This window comes from Opisthocomus hoazin, chromosome Z, assembly GCF_030867145.1.
Source record: "Opisthocomus hoazin isolate bOpiHoa1 chromosome Z, bOpiHoa1.hap1, whole genome shotgun sequence".
Taxonomy (NCBI): domain Eukaryota; kingdom Metazoa; phylum Chordata; class Aves; order Opisthocomiformes; family Opisthocomidae; genus Opisthocomus; species Opisthocomus hoazin.
This window is the reverse complement of record NC_134454.1, coordinates 63,013,185-63,032,328: the sequence shown is the minus strand read 5'-3', so window position 1 is coordinate 63,032,328 and position 19,144 is coordinate 63,013,185. Positions and strand designations below refer to the sequence as shown.

Sequence of the window (19,144 nt, the reverse complement as noted above, 5' to 3'; positions counted from 1 at the left end):
TAGTAGTTTAAGGTACTTTCAGTCAAGACCCTCTTACACTCTAGAAGCTAGTTTTTATGTAACTGTAGCTTAATTACTTGAGTTAACTCTGCAAAATGGCAGAGTATACGGAAAATCTAACACATTTTGGTAGATGTTACCAAAAACTCTAAACACTGGCCTAATATTTGCTCTCATTAAAGGCAAAAGGAAATTTGCCTTTAATTTATTTAGTCCTTGAACCTCAACATTATTCAATGAAAACAGTATGAAACTGTAGCTGACGAGGTCTTCTCCTTCGCATCAAGAAAAATCTTGGTACTACACAAATATTTATCGAATAGCACATGATCCACAAGAACTTTAAATTACAGTCTTCTTTTAATATACCTCTAAACATAAGTAACATTCAGCATATTTCTAGAAGCTTTCTAACAGTCAGAGATTTTTTTCCTGCAACTAAGTACTACACATATTTTTTGCATGGGTTGTTGTGCATATATGCACATATACACAATATACACAAATGTAGTGAAAAAACATGAGCTGCACTCAAACCACTGCATGTACAACCAGTATTGAAGCATAAGAATATATTGCTCCTAATACATACATAGTAATACAAACTGAGAAATAGGCGAAGACCTAATACTAGACAGTTACATACAGAATATAGAATAGTTTACATACTATAGGACTACGTCGTTGTGTCCATTCTTTAGGACTGCATTTACAGATAAATTACAACCTTCTTTCGCAAATTAAACTAAGGACAGGAAAATCTAACGAAATTAAAATGCAGTAATAAATTTTACCTACAAGGCTAGAGATCAGTGGTAGACTATTTTTTTTTATTATTTCTTATATAGCATTCAATCATATTAGCTGTAGAAAAAACTGCAAATTTCATCAATTAAAGATAAACAGATTTAAAAGGTCATAACTCATTAATAGTCAGGATATAATTTATCAGTATTTTACATTAGTGAGTCCCTTACTTGACACAGAAATAAACAAGTACATACCCTGATCTAAAATCTCTTCCTCTTCTTTTTTGGCCTGCTGCGCTAAAGAACTTTCATCAGTATCCTTGGTTTCTGAAAAATGGATTTAGGATATGATGTTAACCTCTGTGTGTGAATGGAATTGAGTATTGTCCCACTGGGGAAAAAAAGCCCTTCTGGCAAGAACATTTGGTATTTTTATCTATAATAGTTGTACCAAACAGTGCAGCAGTAAAATAACTGGAATAAAAAAATCAAGTTTCGTACTTTGCTACACAGACATACCAGTCAGATTACTTCTGGATAATACTGCTGGTGCAACTTATATGCCTACTAGTGTTCAATATAAACATTTGATTCCTTCTATAACAAGGCAGTAGGATCAAGAAAATTATGGAAACATTATGATTCAACTAGGAAATATACAGAAGATAAAGCAAATATTAAGAAACTGTTAATATAAAGTACTGATATCTGACATAGAAAAGAGGTCAATCTTGTGGGTACACAGCTCACGTAGCTATAACAATATGCTGGAAATTAAAAGATGACAACAGGAAGAAACGGACAAAAAACTACGGCAGACATTTCCACTGAAAGCAAGAGCAGAATCCCGTGATGGTCTATAGTGATCTGAATTTTATTCAGAATTGCATTTCCTTTTAATGAAAATTTAGCACATCAAAGCACCACAGACAAACACATCATGAGCATAAAAAGACTTAAATAAATGGATTACAAATCTTTTTTCACCTTCATGATGTCCATGCGTCATCTTTAGCATATCAGACTTGACAGGAATAGGAACATTTGCCTCCTGCGGTATATTTCTGAACATCTCAGGGTTTGCATTCTGTGTGCAGGTCATATATGAGACAGCATGCTTTGCTTCCATGTAGTACATAATGTAAAAATTACACATTTCATCATTGGCTGTTCCCCTACACAACACAGACAAGATGAGGCAGTTAGGAAAAAATGAGCTGAATATAGCTGTTATTCAATTAATCTAACATATTTAACAGAATATTAAAAAGTTGCAATGAAATGTCTAGAAGTAGTACAATAAAAGATTTAATAGCTTCTTTGCAGTGAATATCAGAAGTTTCAGTTTATACTGAAGAATACCAGTTTGCACAAACTCCCCACGTATCTCAGAAATTCCTGACAATTTGGTTTTGATTCTACAGAAAATTGCATCAACTATTAAAACTGCTCTTCATTTTCATTTTCCCATTATACTCCTCAGTCCCCAGTGTGTCATCAACTATGCACATGTTCTGATGAAATACGACAGAACTGCATCATTCATTACATCAGCATTCATATACTTCTTTGTCAATTTGGGGCAAACCTAATTTAGAATGGTTGCAATTAACATCTGTGTTTCATTTCGGCAGCTGTCTTTTATGACAGTTTTTTTCTCCCCATGTTCAAGTGCATCCATTCACTGGCCAATCACACTGGTTCTAATGCAGAAAAACTTAATTTCATTACATATTAAGACATCATAAATATCTCTTAAAAGAGAAGACAGCACTGCCATCTTGAGAATAACTTGACCACAAGCTTCTGTAAGGAAAATGAGTGCAAAAGGATGATTAAACACTAGCAAAATTCAGCTCTTTGATAAATGTTGTGCATGCACTTGAAACAGAAGAGGCTCTACTGTACTGCTACATAATCGTTTCTTCAACAGAAAAAAAACCAGCTGGTATAAGAAAGAATTTTTTCTGAAAAATATTACTTTGTGAAGCCAACAATACAAGGCCTCTTTGCAACTGTGATCTGTTTCTGTTTTTTATCTCTGCCATATAGGTTGATATCTTTTATTTATAGCTACAATCCTAACAATGGAATAAGCTAGGACTTAAAAAGGAAGGTTCACAAAATAAAGGGGTTTACATTAAGATTTTTTAATTAGCTTTCACAATTAACCAGTGAGCCCACACTCATAAAAAGATACGGGGGTGGCCTATTAGCTGTTTGCAAAAGACGTCAGCACTGACTTTTCCAGTAGCATCCTGCAGCATTCATTTATTCACCATAGCAACAATAATGACATCAATCGGAGGGGAGACGGGGAACATGGGAGAAGAGACTGTTTCAAAAGGGGAATTGGTATTTTTCCATGCATTGAAAATTTAGCACCCCTTGGAGACCACAAAAATCAGACTCTGACTTGACAAGCTCTGCTTAAGTTTTTAGAAAGCATTAACTTCACTGTTGGACTCCCAATACCTGTCACTGTAATTGCCTCCTCTTTAAAACTCCAGTAGCAAAGAGGATGTGCAACCCACACGAATTCTGGTTCACCTGACACGTTACTGTGCTTAAACATTTCAAAGTTGATTATTTTAAGTATTTACAGTTAAAAAAAATTCCTTCCATTAGCTATTTGAACTCCTGAGCAGCCCTGTTTTGTGCACAAGTTTGATGAGTAGAAACCCTAATGCATGAGTTAAGAAGAAATAAAATCTGAAATATCCTATTAACCACCTTCACACCACTGCCACAGGTATCTAGAACAATATCCAGATCTTGGTATATTCACAGTACACAGTGAGGCATAATGAAACAGAGGATTTAGCATTGAAAAATAAGATAATGCAGTTAAAAAATCTCAAATACTGAATGGGAACATTTTACTCTAGGCACATAAACCTTCTCTTGAATGGCACAATACCTGTTAAACATATTTTGGAAGGGGAAGGCACAGGTTGTGCTATTTTCTGTCTGTTAAGAATTTTAAACAATGTATTACATTGCAACTGGAAAAACAAGCAGTCATAGTGGCCAATGGCACTTTCCTTTACAAACATATGATCTTTACATTGAATGGGCTCCAGTTCTTTGATATCCCTTAGACTGGTAAGCTATATAATATTTGACACTATATCAACTCTAATGTTTACTCTGAAACATCATTAGGTTATCTGTTATAAAACTGCAGTGGCTGCTTGCATGGAACACTAACTGGTCTGTAGCAAAAATTAGAAGAAATCTTGCTTCATAAATCAGGAAGAGTTGATGTCCTTATTTGACAAAGGATAATTCAACCCTCTAATGTACAAAAGTTTGAACTTGAGGAGAAATCCAGCTAACTGAAATGGACAATTCGTGAAACTTTTGAAGAGATGATTCCTGCCTCACCTCTTTACGCCAGAGACGCCTCATGCCTCACCTTTTTACACAGTCTGTGCTCATGTCATTAACCTCAACTTGTATGTAGTCAATTGCACAAGGAAAATCAGCTTTCACTTCTGAACCTTGGTTTGACAAACCCTACACATTTAAGAGGCATGCCTCAATACCTAATTTAGTTTCTCAGACAAGGAGAGGAAGCAGGATGAAAAAGGTTAGTGTGAACCATGGGGGTCATGAGATCATGTGAAATAATAGAAAGTAGTTAGTATAACTAAAGAAAAACATGAAAAAAACAAGACCAAATGTGTAAAGAAACAGAGAACAGTAAGGAAGGTATATAAAACCAAGAACATCTATCCACCTTCCCAAGTTAGATACTAAGTAATACACTTCGCCAAAAATGACACTTCATTCATATGAAAGGGACTAGCTGACAATCACAGAAATTATTACACAGTCAATAAAGTATGACATTGAGAATATGTCATGTTTTAACTACAGTTAGCATATATTATGAATGGTTAAGCTTTAGCTGATCAGTTTTGGAAAGGTAAATGGATAAAATGAACTCTTAAGTTTGTTTCAGCTCTGCCTTCCATATCTATTAAAGATAAATCACTTAAGGAATTTAAGATCTTATTTTCAGCTAGTTCCAGAAAAAACAAAAACACAGGCAGAAAATTAAATACGTAGACTGGGAAAGTGAACATGCAGACCTGAGCTGATCCTCTTCAGACATGTATTACTTCACAGCTTTCCTTTCACATTTGCATTTCCCATTTTTTCAGTGTTTATATTTGGAACTCAAAGGTTCTTTTAATATTTCTGATTGGGAGCAAGACAACTGCAACATCAGGTCAACATTTTCCAAGATTTATACAAATTTCATTTAATTATTTTATCTGTATAACTTTCCATATACCAGCATTGTTGTGAATGCATTCCTTTTCGTTCATTCATTTCATATTATGGTGATAATTATTTTCCAACCTTATCTACTTCCATAGTATGCACAAGATTTTGTGTAACCCTTTAACTATTTGATTAAAATGCTTATACACTGTTTCTTCAGATTCATTGGTAGAAATTATGTAATAAAAATGTAAATGTCTGCTTCTTTCTTTGACTTCTGTTCCTATTACTTCCTCATTAAAAGCACACTGAAGTAAAAGACCGTAATTGTATTAGGAATGTTTCTTTAACTGTACGGATTATTCAACAAATGGGAACTGCTTTGGGGAACGTTACAGAAACATGGCAGAAACTTTTAGAATTTGTGAAAAAAAGTTCTACAATTAAATTAAGGTTTTTGATATATTTTTGTTAGTGTTATGACCTTTGTAAAAGCCTCTTCTCAAACAATTAATTTTGCTTCAGCTGCTACTCATCAGTATTTAAGCTACCCACCGAAAGGTGATAAACTATTGTTGAATCCTTAACCCCCTACTGAGATACAATATTAGGGTGCTCAGTGGACTAAAATAATCATCCCTTGGGGTACTGCAGGACATACATCCAGAATGGATAGATTTCTGCATGGCATCTTCGTATCTCTACATATGCAGCAAATTATGGTTCAAAAAACTGGAGCCAGTTAAGAGAATATTAATACTGCATCGCTTTTTACAGCTGTATTTGTCAACTTGATCTTATAGAGCTCTAGAGCTCTGTCTGTCATCTTCAGCTGAATAGTATCAGACAAACACAGTTCAGCTTTTTCTATTTATCATTATTTGTCATTTATGGTTTTATTGTTTTTCATAAAATCTTGCATATTTTTATATTGAAAAAAAAGCATCTGGTATATTATTTCAAATTTTTATGGTTAAATTTTACAATGGGTCAAAATTTATCAGAATTTTATCAACTTCCATAAATTTTCTTTCTGAAATAATGAAGCGAAATTGTGAAGCTTTATTATTTTGTTTTAACCAGTAAAGAACTTCAGCTTCTTAAGATCCACATTTTTTAGAGTATTCACATATTCTGAATCCTTCACTATGTGCAGAACAGCCCATCATCTGAGTAAGGCTTTTGGCAAGCATAGCTTCACATGAGGAATGCTCTAAACAGTTCAGCGAAGTGATTATTCACATAAGTAAAGGCAACGAAAATTGTTATAGAGTTAAATCTTCAGCAGACTAGACAGCAACACAGACCATTCTGTCAGAACTTAACAGTTTGTTAGAATTAGCTTGGAAGAAGACATGAAACAAATACAGTCCTACACATAACAAATAGCTTGGAAAAAAATGATTATGAAATGGAGCAAATGGAGAAAATTTACCCTATATGTGTCTCTGTAGTTCTGCCTTCACCACTGAACACACATCTGGCTGCTAGGATGTCATCATAGCTAACATCTACAGGATGTTCTACGGGATAGAATGCCTGAAAGAGAGCATGATTCACCATAATCAGTGAAAGCATCTCGTATTATTTATGTCAATGTACACACACATGAGAATGACAGTGCTACACATCTGAAAAGTAATTTCAGAACAGTTCTTGCATCATAATATAATCATGATAATTCTTGGCAGTATTCACTTCCAGTGGCACAACAACACGTACCAGTGGAAACACCATGACACAAATGTGTGGGTACATGACTGCCAATTCAGCTTCTCAGTTTTAAATATAATTAACATTTACAGTTAGAATCTAAAAAAACAACCAACCTGTGGTAGTTGTGGACTCTGTCTACCAATCAATGTCCATTGACCATTTCTCACTCTGTATCCACTCACCACTTTGCCTATAACATAGCAATTTATATGTGAACATGAGACATACCTTTAAAAAAATATGTTGTGCTGTCTGCATTTTTCTCTCAAGTATTTGATATTCCTGTGTTGCAATAAAACTCTTACCTAGTCTGTGTGTATGAACTCTGTATGCAAAAAGATGCATTGGAAACCTTTTGTAATGGCAGGCAATGTCTGCATCAATCACTGTTAAAATATGATGGCAACAAAGAAAAACACATTATTTATCATACAGAGAATAGCTACACTACTGTACTTCATTCAGTGTGGTTTACAGAAGGTATACCTGCACTGAACAACAGATAGTTTCAAAAGATACTGGATAATACATTATATTTCTGCAGTGTCTTTCTCAAGACATCTGTGGAGAAAACCTAACAAAATATAGTACAAGTCATTTGAAAATTACTTTGTGATGATGTACATATGAAATTGGGCTGAAATTCAGTAATATTTTTTCTAGCATACACTACTGCTACTTAACAAAGTAAAAAAAATTGCTTACAGACGATGTTGAGGGACACTTAAAATAAACAGCTACGGTAAACAGTGAACTCGAGAGAAAAATTAAATAAACTGATACAACTTATAATGAAGGTTTGATTTCAACACCGAGGCCTAGTCTTAAACATTTACGGTTAGATGCTGACTTTGGCAGAGAAGAGCTGTACAGACAAGGTCTGCGCGCTAGTACTAGTGTCAGGTGCAGTAACAACAGCTAAGGAAGAGCCTACAGAGAAATTCCTCTGACGATGCCTCTCTGAGAGGTATATGGGGACTGGTTACATTTTTCCTGTTTTAACAAACATCATTCTGTATGTAAGAACTGCAAATCTGAACATGTGAAGGCAGTTATCAACAAGCACAGAATCGTTTTTATTCCCCTTTCTCTCACCCCTCCAGGTGAAAAAATGAATTTCTGCATTGAGCAAATATTTCGGGGGTGGTGGTGGGATTAACTTGATAAGTTTTCATATCGAAGAGCAAAATAAGTTTCAATTCAAAATAAAAAAGACTTCAAGTTGGTGAATTCAGCAAACAGTTGGAGTCAGCTGAGCATGTGACTACCTCATTCTGTTTAGGCAACTAACTGTAAACGGGACAAATGGTATTCCCTGACATCTAATTTAAATTTCCAGTATAGCATAGGAAAATGTAAAGTCAGTGTTCAACTTCCTTAAAACAGAACATTCCATGCTAGCTTGAAGAAATTATAGGACTATGCAAACTGAGCTTCTGATAAAATCCACTAAGAAGGGTTCTGCATAGAAACTGTGTGGAAACTTTCTTTTACAATGTTTTTTCAGCATTTTGACCTTTTAACCAACTAGGAACACAGTAATAAAATTTTTAACAAACAGCTCCTTACTGGTTGAAATTAATTTATTAAAACTGAACTGTTAGTAAGTCACAAATAGCACGAATGACCAATGCAGATGAAGAAGAGTGAAAAAAAATTGATGGCTTGGGGGGAGGAATAAGAAAATAAGTCGGGCTTTTCTGGTAAAAAGAAGAAATTAAATTAAAGAAATACTCTGAAGAATCCTAGAAACTTCAGTGTTGCACAGATCATTATTGTTCTGTCCACCATTGTTTTCTACAACACTGATTGCCTTTGCTGACATAGTCATCAGGAAATATGATATAATCTTAAAATTATAACTATTTTTTCATCATTTGTTTAATTAACCAATTCATTAGTCCACCTACAATTCAGCAGGTCTCTGGTAAATTTTCTTCCGCAATAAGCAGTAAAAATAAATCACATGCTGAAATTATATAATCACTTTGTAGAATTATGACTCACCTTTCTCGCCTGGTGGTATTACAGTGTTCACAGACATCATAAGATACATTCCAGCAATCAAAGGCTGCCTGCAATTCAAAACCCAAGCTCTGCTAAACAGGTCCTTTGTAAAACCTGACTGCAAGTGACATGATATGCAATAACGTTATAACACCACTTATTTCTAAATGTTGGATTACATCTGAAACTGGTCTACTGAGAAAAAAGCTGTTACACAGCACTTCCCTTTCCCTCCTTTTTTTCATACTGAGCTATAATTTTTAAAGCATCTTCTAAAAGTATGTGAAATAGGACAAAGTGATCATCTACATATTGCTATCCTTGTCCCAGATTTCTAAATATGAAGGTCTTAAACTGGATTAACTCAGTAACGATAGCACCATTTCATCAAGTTTCTTATCAGAAATTAAAATTTTTGCCAACAGATGACACATAGCTTCAAAATTCTTGATGTTGTGAAGTCTGCATTATTTTTACTTCACATGTTTTCAAAGGAATCTAAAGGAGGGTTTTCCATGTTTTCTGTTCTGATAAAAAAAAATCATAACAGGTATTTTAAAAAATACTTACTTTTGATGTGTCAGATGTAAAGTCACACCAGAGCAGTCCTTATGTTTATCTGTACAAATCACAAAATGGTTTAATCATTATCAGCTGAACCCATATGAAATTATACCACATTAATAAAGTTCTTCTTCTGTATAAAAAATACTGGTAGACAAAATAAGTTTTAATCTTACTGTTTGCAGGAAAACTTTCATAGTGTGGAAACATTACTCCAATTTGCACAAACATGAACATCAGAGTGCTGCATTTGTAGCAAAATTTTAACACAGAGCAAAACTCTGGTAGATGAAAAACTAACTGCTTTTTTGACACTACAAATTGCAGATCTTTATGAACTAGCATGTGGGAGATGAAACAGTGTCATTTTTACAATCGCAGAAAAAGTTTGTTTGCTGCAAACAAATCTGTATTTTCACCAAATTCAGAAAAATTAAAGATTTGTGGAAAAGCAGTGATTTTAGCCTTTAATAATGAAGCAGCCAGAAATCCTTGTAATAAAGTCAACAGGTGAACTTGAGATACCAACACAGACAGCGGTTCTGCTTAACACTAGATATTCTAGAAAGACAGTAAAAATAGTTCATTCATTTGTTAATGTACTGTATCAGTATTCTCTAATATGCTTGACGTTATAATGTAAAGATACTATTGTCTTGATAGTTACTCAATTTCAGTTGGTGATCTGAGAGTTCAATCTCCATTCTTTTTCAAGAAAGTTTCCTTTTCTTACGTTTATACCAAAAATAGCCGTAGTTAGATGATGGATATAACTCCAAAGCAAGTAAATAGAAAATGCTGAAAAAAACACCCTCTAAGAGTATATGCTTCAAGTAAGAAAAAGAACAGTGTAGCTATGGACCTGCTAACAACTGGTAACTGGGGAAAGATTTTCCTCCCATCAGTAGCTAGATTGCGAACTGAAAAAAGACTGCATTTCAACAGAAGAAAGTATAATGATTAGAGTGGGACAAAACAGGGAGACTTTACAGATTAAAGAGTATCAGTTTAGTTTTTCAAACATTAGCTATTTCAGTCACAACAAATTTCATTATTAAGGGATAATATTCAGTTTGATTTTTACCACCATTGATACTAGAACTAACTGTCAATATGTTCACAAAGTAGACAATCCTTATGTTTACAGAACATACGAATTAGTACCTATGTGCTAGTAGTATTAGTACTAGTGCCCTAGTGAGGCCTCATCTGGAGTACTCTGTCCAGTTCTGGGCTCCCCAGTTCAAGAAAGATGAAGAGCTACTGGAGAGAGTCCAGCGGAGGGCTATGAGGATGGTGACGGACTGGAACATCTCACCTACGAGGAGAGGCTGAGCTGGGCTTGTTCAGCCTGAAGAAGAGAAGGCTGAGAGGGGACCTAATATATACTTACAAATATCTGAAGGGTGGGTGTCAGGAGGATGGGGCCAGACTCTTTCTAGTGGTGCCCAGCGACAGGATAAGGGGCAACGGGCACAAAGTGAAGCAGAGGAAGTTCCAGCTGAACATAAGGAAGAACTTCTTCCCTCTGAGGGTGACGGAGCACTGGAACAGGCTGCCCAGGAAGGTTGTGGAGTCTCCTTCTCTGGAGATATTCAAGACCCGCCTGGACAAGGTCCTCTACAGCCTACTGTAGGTGACCCTGCTTCGGCAGGAGGGCTGGACTAGATGACCCACAGAGGTCCCTTCCAACCCCTACCATTCTGTGATTATGTGAGAAAGTTGCTAACCCAATTTCACTAGGTTCTCATACTGCTCATCATCATGGGATCTGAGAATTCTTAGTTTCTTCAGCTCTGTATGCCCCACCAAACACTTCAGTATTTAAAAATCAGAATCCGTAAATTACAGTTGTGGACAACAAAAAAGGAAAGTCTTCACTGTGTACGCAAAAGAGAAATTATAACAGTAACTCTTTCAGCAAGACTACCTGCTACCATAGTTGCATTGAATGTTTGGAAAGCATGTCTCCTGAGAATTTTTGAAACCAAGTGTGAAGAATCAGAAGGAAACAGCTGAAAATTCAATTGTCAATGCAGAAACAAAAGCATACCCATTCAATGCAGATGGAATTTCTGACTGTCTGTATTATGCCACACGTATATTGCCTCAAATAGAAGAGAATTTGGTATCTATCATCTGTATAATGGATTGAGTATGCATTTGGCAGAGTACTGACAAAGTTCACTTGCAATTACAGTAGAAGCATCTTAGGACTACGCACATGTGCACAAAAATGCAAAGCTAGTCAGTCAGTTATTGCCACTGTATCACCCACATTTTCTCTTTTACAAGTAAACAGCCAAATAAGTAATAAATTGTAGAAAATAGATATTTTCTGTATGATAACATACATTCTTATATGTCATTTTTATGCAAACATACACGTTTGTTTGTACAGAAAAACAGCAGACACCAAAAAATTAACCTAAAATTTAAGATAAAAATTCTCCAGTTTAAGATAAAAATTCTCCAATTTACAGTCTTTAAAACAGATTTAAAAAACAGTCTTCAAACGTTTTTTTAAAGTTACTTTTTAAAAATGAAAAAAAAAAATCTTTCTACAAATACATTCACTGCAAGGTAAATTATTCGCAGTGGGTGGCAGAGAGAGAGGTAAAGAAAGAGGAGAAAAGATTGAAAGAGAGAGAGGGGACAGGATCAAACAAAAGACTAAGTTAGAGAAGATCAGGGAAAAACGACAAAGTCAAGATATGGTCAGCAATGGATAAAGATGGGAAGAAAAACTGAAGTCATGCCATGTCAGAATAGGCACTAGTTTTCAATCACAGATAACAAAGTTTGCTTCCAAATGGCCAAGTCATGAATCCAAAAGCACAAGAAAGACTAAGCTAGTCGGACAAAAGTAGAGGAATGGTAAGAAAACATTTAAGAGAATGAGAAATTAAATTCTTTGCTCATGATTTTAGAAAAAAACCATGACATGCGCATATTGTTCATCATCCTCTACTCTTCACTGTAGCAAGCTTACAATCTCAATACTTCTGCTTGCTATAAATGTCTTTGTGAAATGACTTTTGCCCCACCTTTCTCATTTCAAACTAAATTTTTTGACTAAAATGTTGGCTGTTCACGTAACAGAGGTGATGCTGCAGAACTCAGCTTTATAACATTGTTAGAAAGTTTGTGCTACATCAATTTTAATGGCAGTTGGGAAATGCTTGCTTCCTCTCAGAACATTTTACTCTCAAAGTAATAAATCTAAAATTTAAAAATTTAAAATGCAATTGGTAGTCTTGTGTTTCTCAGTTTTGCAATTTGCAGTTGAAAACATCACCATGCTGTCTGTAAACACGGCTGAAAAAGTATCCCAAAATAATAAAACCAAACCTGTTGTATGCCAAACATGTCATGTTTGAATACGTTGTGTTTGAAAAATCTAAGACTTACTGTGCCATAGTGTGTCTCTAGCAGCAGGAGGAGGGAAAGGACTCCAACACATTTCATTTTGACAATATTAAAGTGTTTTCACAATATTTAAATTTTCAGACTATTAAAAAAAAAATTCATTCAGTATTTTCGTCTAAATTGAGCAATTTCAAAATGAACTGAAGACAGTGGGAAAGTTGTTATTACTACTATACAAGGAAATCATATTAATCAGTATCGAGAGAAACATAAATCAAATTCTGGCATAAGAATCTAATCAGCAGGGCTCTGTCAAGAGTGAAATAATGGACAGACACATCAGTCTAGTCTTTTAACAACTTCCTACAGCTGATATAACTTTGTCTGTGGTTATATTTAGCTATGCCTGAGCTAAACATTTTTGCTAACAACTACAGAGGTATGCTGGAAATGCTGTTTCCTTGCTTCTCCTTCCCTACAGCTCACCTTCTCGAAACACTCAAAGTTGCTGAACTCTCCACCCAAGAACTCCAACTACAGTGAGGCCAAGCCAGTTCCTGGCGCAAACTCTTTCTGAGCTTTGCTGTGTGACCTACGAAATAATATCCTTCAACAATGCAAACACCAAACAAAATCTCTAAGTCTCCTTTCCAGTCTGTCAGTCAGCTACTTTGACTTCTTTGTTTCAGCTGTTCACCAAATATGCACTGCTCTGGGACAAAGAAGTTATTAGTTACTATTTGCCATGTGGCAAAGATCAGAAAATGCATTTTTATATACCGCATAAATAGATTCAAATTAAAGCCAATTGTCCATGCAGAGTTTCCAACTCAAGTGAAACTAGAAGCTGTGCTTATGACTGTCCTTTGTGTGGTGCTATCATGGTTTAACCTAGCAGCCAGCAACTAACACTAGACAGCTGCTCCCTCACTCCTCCCCTTCCCCCCCAGCAGGATGGGGAAGCGATATGGACAACAGAGGAAACTTGTGGGCTGAGATAAAGACAGTTTAATAAGACAACAAAGGAAACATTAATACTACTACTACTACTAATGAATATGCAACCCAAACTATATAGAATACAACTTTCTCACCACCTGACGATCGAGTTGCAGACAGCCCCCAAGCAGTGACTGCAGAACCCAGAGCTCACAAATTTTGTGAATTTTGTGAAATTCCCGAAAAAGACCAAACTCCAGGACCAGAGAGGATTTGAACTCACAGAAAAGAGAGGAGACATTCCCATAGCCCAGCCAATCCCCATTCACAATCTGAGCATGCTGCCCATGGTATGGAGTATTTCCACTGGCCAGCTTGGCCCACCTGCCTGGCTGTGCTCCCTCCCAGCTCCTGCACACCTGCTCATTACCTGAATACGGGAGACTGGACAAAGTCCTTGGTTTATTAGCAACAACTGAAAACATTAGTGTTATCAACAGTCTATTCCTACTAAATCCAAAACACACCAGCTACTGGGATAAAAATTAACTCTGTCCCAGTCGAAACCAGGACAGGTGTGCAAATATAACACAATCATATCAGATATTCCTCTTGTTTATTTATGTACATCAAACATCTGGATTCAGAATTTAAATACATATTCTGTGTTAAAAATTGTACATGACAACTTTGTAATGGTAATTCCAAGTTTAACTACCAATAAACACTTAGTTACAAAGAATCACCTATGCTACTCATGTTAATCATGTTTTCTAGAAGAAATATCTCAAATACTAGAAACACTCACCGTTTCTCAAATGAAACGTGTAACTGAAAAGAAGACAAATCATCCTAAACAGAAATGTTCTATTTCTATAGGCTGATTTTGATAAAACTTCCAATGTGAGTCTGACAGTCTGTCTATCCAGACCTACAATCCTGAACTCTTTAGTTGCACATATGATAATCTGCCATAGAAGTTGAGACTTCCAGGGCTTACTAGATAATTAAAGTACTATGGTTTTTTACTCAGAGAAGTAAACACTTCTCAAAACTTATTTTCTTTGCACACTGGGTACATGAATTACAAACTACAGAGTACACTGTTCAGACTCTTCATTCAGCTTCTTCATTGCTCTATTTCTAATATTTAATAGGAACAGTATAGCATTCATACGTGGCTACTAGAATACTTAAAAGCTTTCACTGTACACAGAGTGGTGCTTTTTATGGAGCTCCAAATCACTTGTTATTTCAGTGTCAGCCCTTTGATTTGTACAAGAATCTCCACATATGGTCTCAGATTTCGCTTTGGCTCATTAAAGATAAGAAGCAGCCTCAAAGCCAGAGCGCAACCTCTGAGCAAGGCAATTCCGAAGCTAATGTCCGCTGAGAAGTAACTTTGTACAAGTTATATTTAAAAAGACAAAGACATGCAGCACAAAAATGAACTTGAAGTCGTGGTAAAGCAAGAGACAAATTCAGTATGTTGCATTTAGTATTGATGCCTAACATTTGATATATAAAAGAATGCTAGTTCAATTCGTTTTTTTCATGAGATTGAAGGTGCTTACTCTTGCTGATCTGCTCACTCGTTCAGAATCAATTCTTCTTAAAAGTCTCGTAACATGCAGAATGAAACTCTACCTTTATCCGGTTTGTGAAAAACAAAATGCAAGCACAGACTCCTCAGTGCCATTTTCACAACTTACTTTCCAAATAAAAAAAGAGACCAACAATTGCTGATTCTGGTCTGGTATAAATTTATTAACAAATAAATACCTTGTAAAGGTCACAGATGACTGATTTGCTGAAAGGATATCACAATATATCATACACCTGAATATCTGGGAATATGCAAAGTTAATTTTATTGAAGACACCAATGTTAAGCCTTCTGGTTATCAGGGAGAAGCATACTGAATCCAGTGCCCAAGCAAGACTAGAACTCAAATGACACCTTACAATTCACATGCTTATGAAGAAAACAGTTATTTTTAAGACATCTGCCAGCTTGGTGGCCAAAATTCATTACTTTTCCCAACACAAAACCCCAAACCAAATGCAACACTAAGAACCCCACACCTGCCTCCCAAAAGCAGGTACGTCTGTGATATGATATGTAATGTGGGTAGCATAATCCTTGTAGGGAATGATTAACAGGAAGAAAAAAATTTATTCTCAGTGTAGAAGTTGGGTTTAGGAGAAAGAGCCGAGAATGCAAATTTTATGCGTGTCTTGTGCAAGAAAAGAGAGGCAACAAGAAAGGGAATGAGACAGGAGCCAAAGTTGAAGAAAAGTTAAAGAATTCCCCAGAAGTCTGCTCCAAGCATACTCACAAAAATTGATTGCTTCAAACAATGCAAGTGTTACACACATAGAAAATGGCAGAATGCGATTATCTGTCCCACAGAATAAGTTAAAAGAGATTACTATCGATACCTTTTAATTACTTTGATTCTTAGGGATAACGTCTATATTCTCTTATGTGCTAGAAAGGACTAAGACAATAGTATGGTGTGTTAGAAACATTAGTCTTTGACAGAGGCAGGGCAGGAAAAAAGAAATTCTACAGATTAAAAAAGAACACCACATTTTTAAAATTCAGATCTGAAGGCACCTATATGGTAGAATAAATCAAGAACAGTGTGACAACTGCACTGCATATCCCTACAGTCCAAACTGAAAGATGACTGGATGCATTTTCAGATCTAAAAATGGCTAGATTTACTTTTATTTGATCTGAACCCTAAACACTTACGGACATACAAAAAAGACAGACAAATTTCTGATTACTTTTTACGTGTTACATAACCGTATTTACTATCAACCATAACTCTTAAGCCAAAATAATTTTTGCTTTTGCAATATAAAAAGTGAAGAAAGTCAAACAGAGCAAATTACTATTTTTCTAAGTTGCTGGTTTGCACATACTTCCTTTTTTTGGTATAATTTATTTTTGATTTTCCAGCTTATTTTTTAATTATGTGTATTTTAGACAAGATACAATAAGCTTTATTTTGATATCTGAGCATAAAGTGCATGTCTAAATATGAATACCTAGCTCTAGATTATAGCTAAGGAGGGAGGGAAAGCAGAATTAGTTTAATAACTGGTTAATGAAATGAAGAAATATCCTTTTTACAAACAGTTGAAAATGAGAGGTGATAAATTTTAACCATGACATTTTTTCCCCAAAAATTGACAGGAAGTAGAATTGGGTTCTATTACATAAATAATTACTACTTCAAGCCAAATATTTTATATTTGCAATGACTCGTAAGTCAGAAAATTAAAGCCTGAACAGTGCTTCTGAATCTTTGATGCGCTACTGAAAGCATAATAATTTAACTGAGTATATTTCATCATTTGTTCTCAGTTCGGAATTTCAACATCTGCATGCCTCGCATACAAACTGCCATGACTATATTCTTACACTTTGACAAGCCACAATTATCAACAGACATCTAATTCATATAAAAAAAGCTCTCTTTAGATCATTCCTGAAGTTTAAACATACCTGTAAAACTAGTTAAAAGTTATGCACTGAATAGCCTTGAACACCGCAATCAAGGTTTAGGAGATTTAAATTGTATTTTTCTCTGCCGGAATTTTGACAGGCAGACTACATTAAAAACAATTTTTTCTCACAAAAAAGGCAGAAAAGGTAGATTATTTTTCATTTCAAAAATAAGACATTAGACTACCAAGTAAAAGGCACTTAAATAAAAGAAGGCCTTCTGTCACATTCTTCAGCTGTGGAAACAGTACATAACACTAGGTTCATCTCCTAAATTGTAGTTCTATCAGTTCACACTTCCTCAATTTTCATAATTTTGTACATTTATATCTATGACATTGATTATTCTAAGACCTGCACAGCTATTCTACGCAAAAAAAATAAGGAAGTCTGATGCAGGGGGGGTGTTGGTGTAAAATTAAGTTCAGGTGCTAACATATTTCGCTATAGTTTATCTAAGTGGGCAAGAGGATTTTTTGAGTAGAAGCCCTGACAACCAAGTTAATTTACTAATAAAAATTTCTGAACACATTCTTAACTAATGTGCTGTGGAGGTTACTGATATCATTGTTTCATTTTTTTTTAAATAACTACATGCACATAAATTATACTTAAGAGTGAAAATTAACAGTGAGAGTTCTCACTGTCCCCAAGCAATAATGAAGAGCAGGCTCTAAACTATCATGCTCTCGTTAGAGGTTTGTAATGTTAATTATCTGTGATTTTAGCAGGCAAAGAATCTCATGGGCAGTACAGGTCCACCTGAACCGTCCCATGAAAATTGTGTCTTTCAACTTCAGTTGTGCACATTTGCATATGTGCACCAATAATATGTGCATTAACGAAACCCAAATTTCATTAATCCAAGCTCATAAGGTATGGGCTGGATGAGCAGATAGTGAGGTGGATTGAAAACTGGCTGAAAGTTCGGGCCCAGAGAGTGGTGATCAGTGGTGCAGAGTCCATCTGGAGGACGGTAACTAGTAGTGTACCCCAGGGGTCAATACTGGGTCCAGTCCTGTTTAATATCTTCATTAATGCACTAGATGACGGGGCAGAGTGTACCCTCAGTAAGTTTGCTGACAACACCAAACCGGGAGGAGTGGCTGACAGGCCAGAGGGTCACGCTGCCATCCAGAAGGACCTTGATAGGCTGGAGAACTGGGCTGACAGCAACCTCATGAAGTTCAACAAGGGGAAGTGCAAAGTCCAGCACCTGGGGAGGAACAACCCCTGCCACCACTACATGCTGGGGGCCATCCAGCTGGAAAGCAGCTTGCCAGAAATGGCCTTGGGGGTCCTCATGGACACCAAATTGACCATCAGCCAGCAATGTGCCCTTCCTGCAAAGAAGGCTAACGGTATCCTCGGCTGCATTAGCCAAAGCATTGCCAGCAGGTTGAGGGAGGTAATCCTTCCCCTCTACTCAGCACTGGTGAGGCCACATGTGGAGTACTGTGTCCAGTGCTGGGCTCCCCAGTACAACAGAGACATGGACATAGTGGAGAGAGTCCAAGGAAGGGCCAAGAAGACGATGAAGGGACAATTATTCAAGTAAGGTGACAGGTTAAGGGTGTTCACAGGTATTTGTCTCAACTTTCTTAAAGAAAAAACTCAATTAAACAGAGAAACACAAGTTTCTCCCTACACTTAAAATTTTTAATCTGCTTTTTCATTACTGTCATTTGGTCTCTATTTTTTGAGGAAAAAAAATCTGTTCACATTTCAAACATTCACAGAGATTGAGTAAATTTATAAAGAAGTCAAGTTAATATAGAAACTTTATTAAAAATATGCCCACTGATCTTTACCTTTGTGAGTGGCACTAAGGCACTAACAGCAACATCTTTTTCCACAGGTAGTGTAAATATTTTTGATGCTGTAACTGATAAAACTTACACAACAAATTTCCAAAATACATACCTCTAAATGCACTAATATCCCCATAGTGTACCTGGAGCACAAAAAATCTGCCACCTGCTTCTCCTCCAACTCTGAATCCAACACCTAAGGGAAGGAAAATGCATTATTTTCAGAAACAATAAAAT

General features: G+C 35.9%; 1 protein-coding gene across 12 annotated transcripts in view; it reads right to left on the bottom strand.

Annotated features, from left to right (window-relative positions):
• The window catches only part of PAM (peptidylglycine alpha-amidating monooxygenase), a 162,591-nt gene that overhangs the window by 38,412 nt on the left and 105,035 nt on the right, over positions 1-19,144 (bottom strand). For 11 of the 12 annotated variants that reach the window (XM_075410864.1, XM_075410860.1, XM_075410866.1 and 8 more), the window contains exons 8-15: positions 19,020-19,103; positions 9,276-9,324; positions 8,706-8,773; positions 7,004-7,084; positions 6,812-6,888; positions 6,418-6,521; positions 1,737-1,924; positions 1,005-1,076 (exon numbers count right to left, since the gene is read on the bottom strand). In XM_075410864.1, coding sequence (XP_075266979.1) covers positions 1,005-1,076; positions 1,737-1,924; positions 6,418-6,521; positions 6,812-6,888; positions 7,004-7,084; positions 8,706-8,773; positions 9,276-9,324; positions 19,020-19,103 — 723 coding nt within the window. The remainder of the gene's footprint in view (positions 1-1,004; positions 1,077-1,736; positions 1,925-6,417; positions 6,522-6,811; positions 6,889-7,003; positions 7,085-8,705; positions 8,774-9,275; positions 9,325-19,019; positions 19,104-19,144) is intronic. The other variant, XM_075410867.1, reaches the window with a different exon arrangement.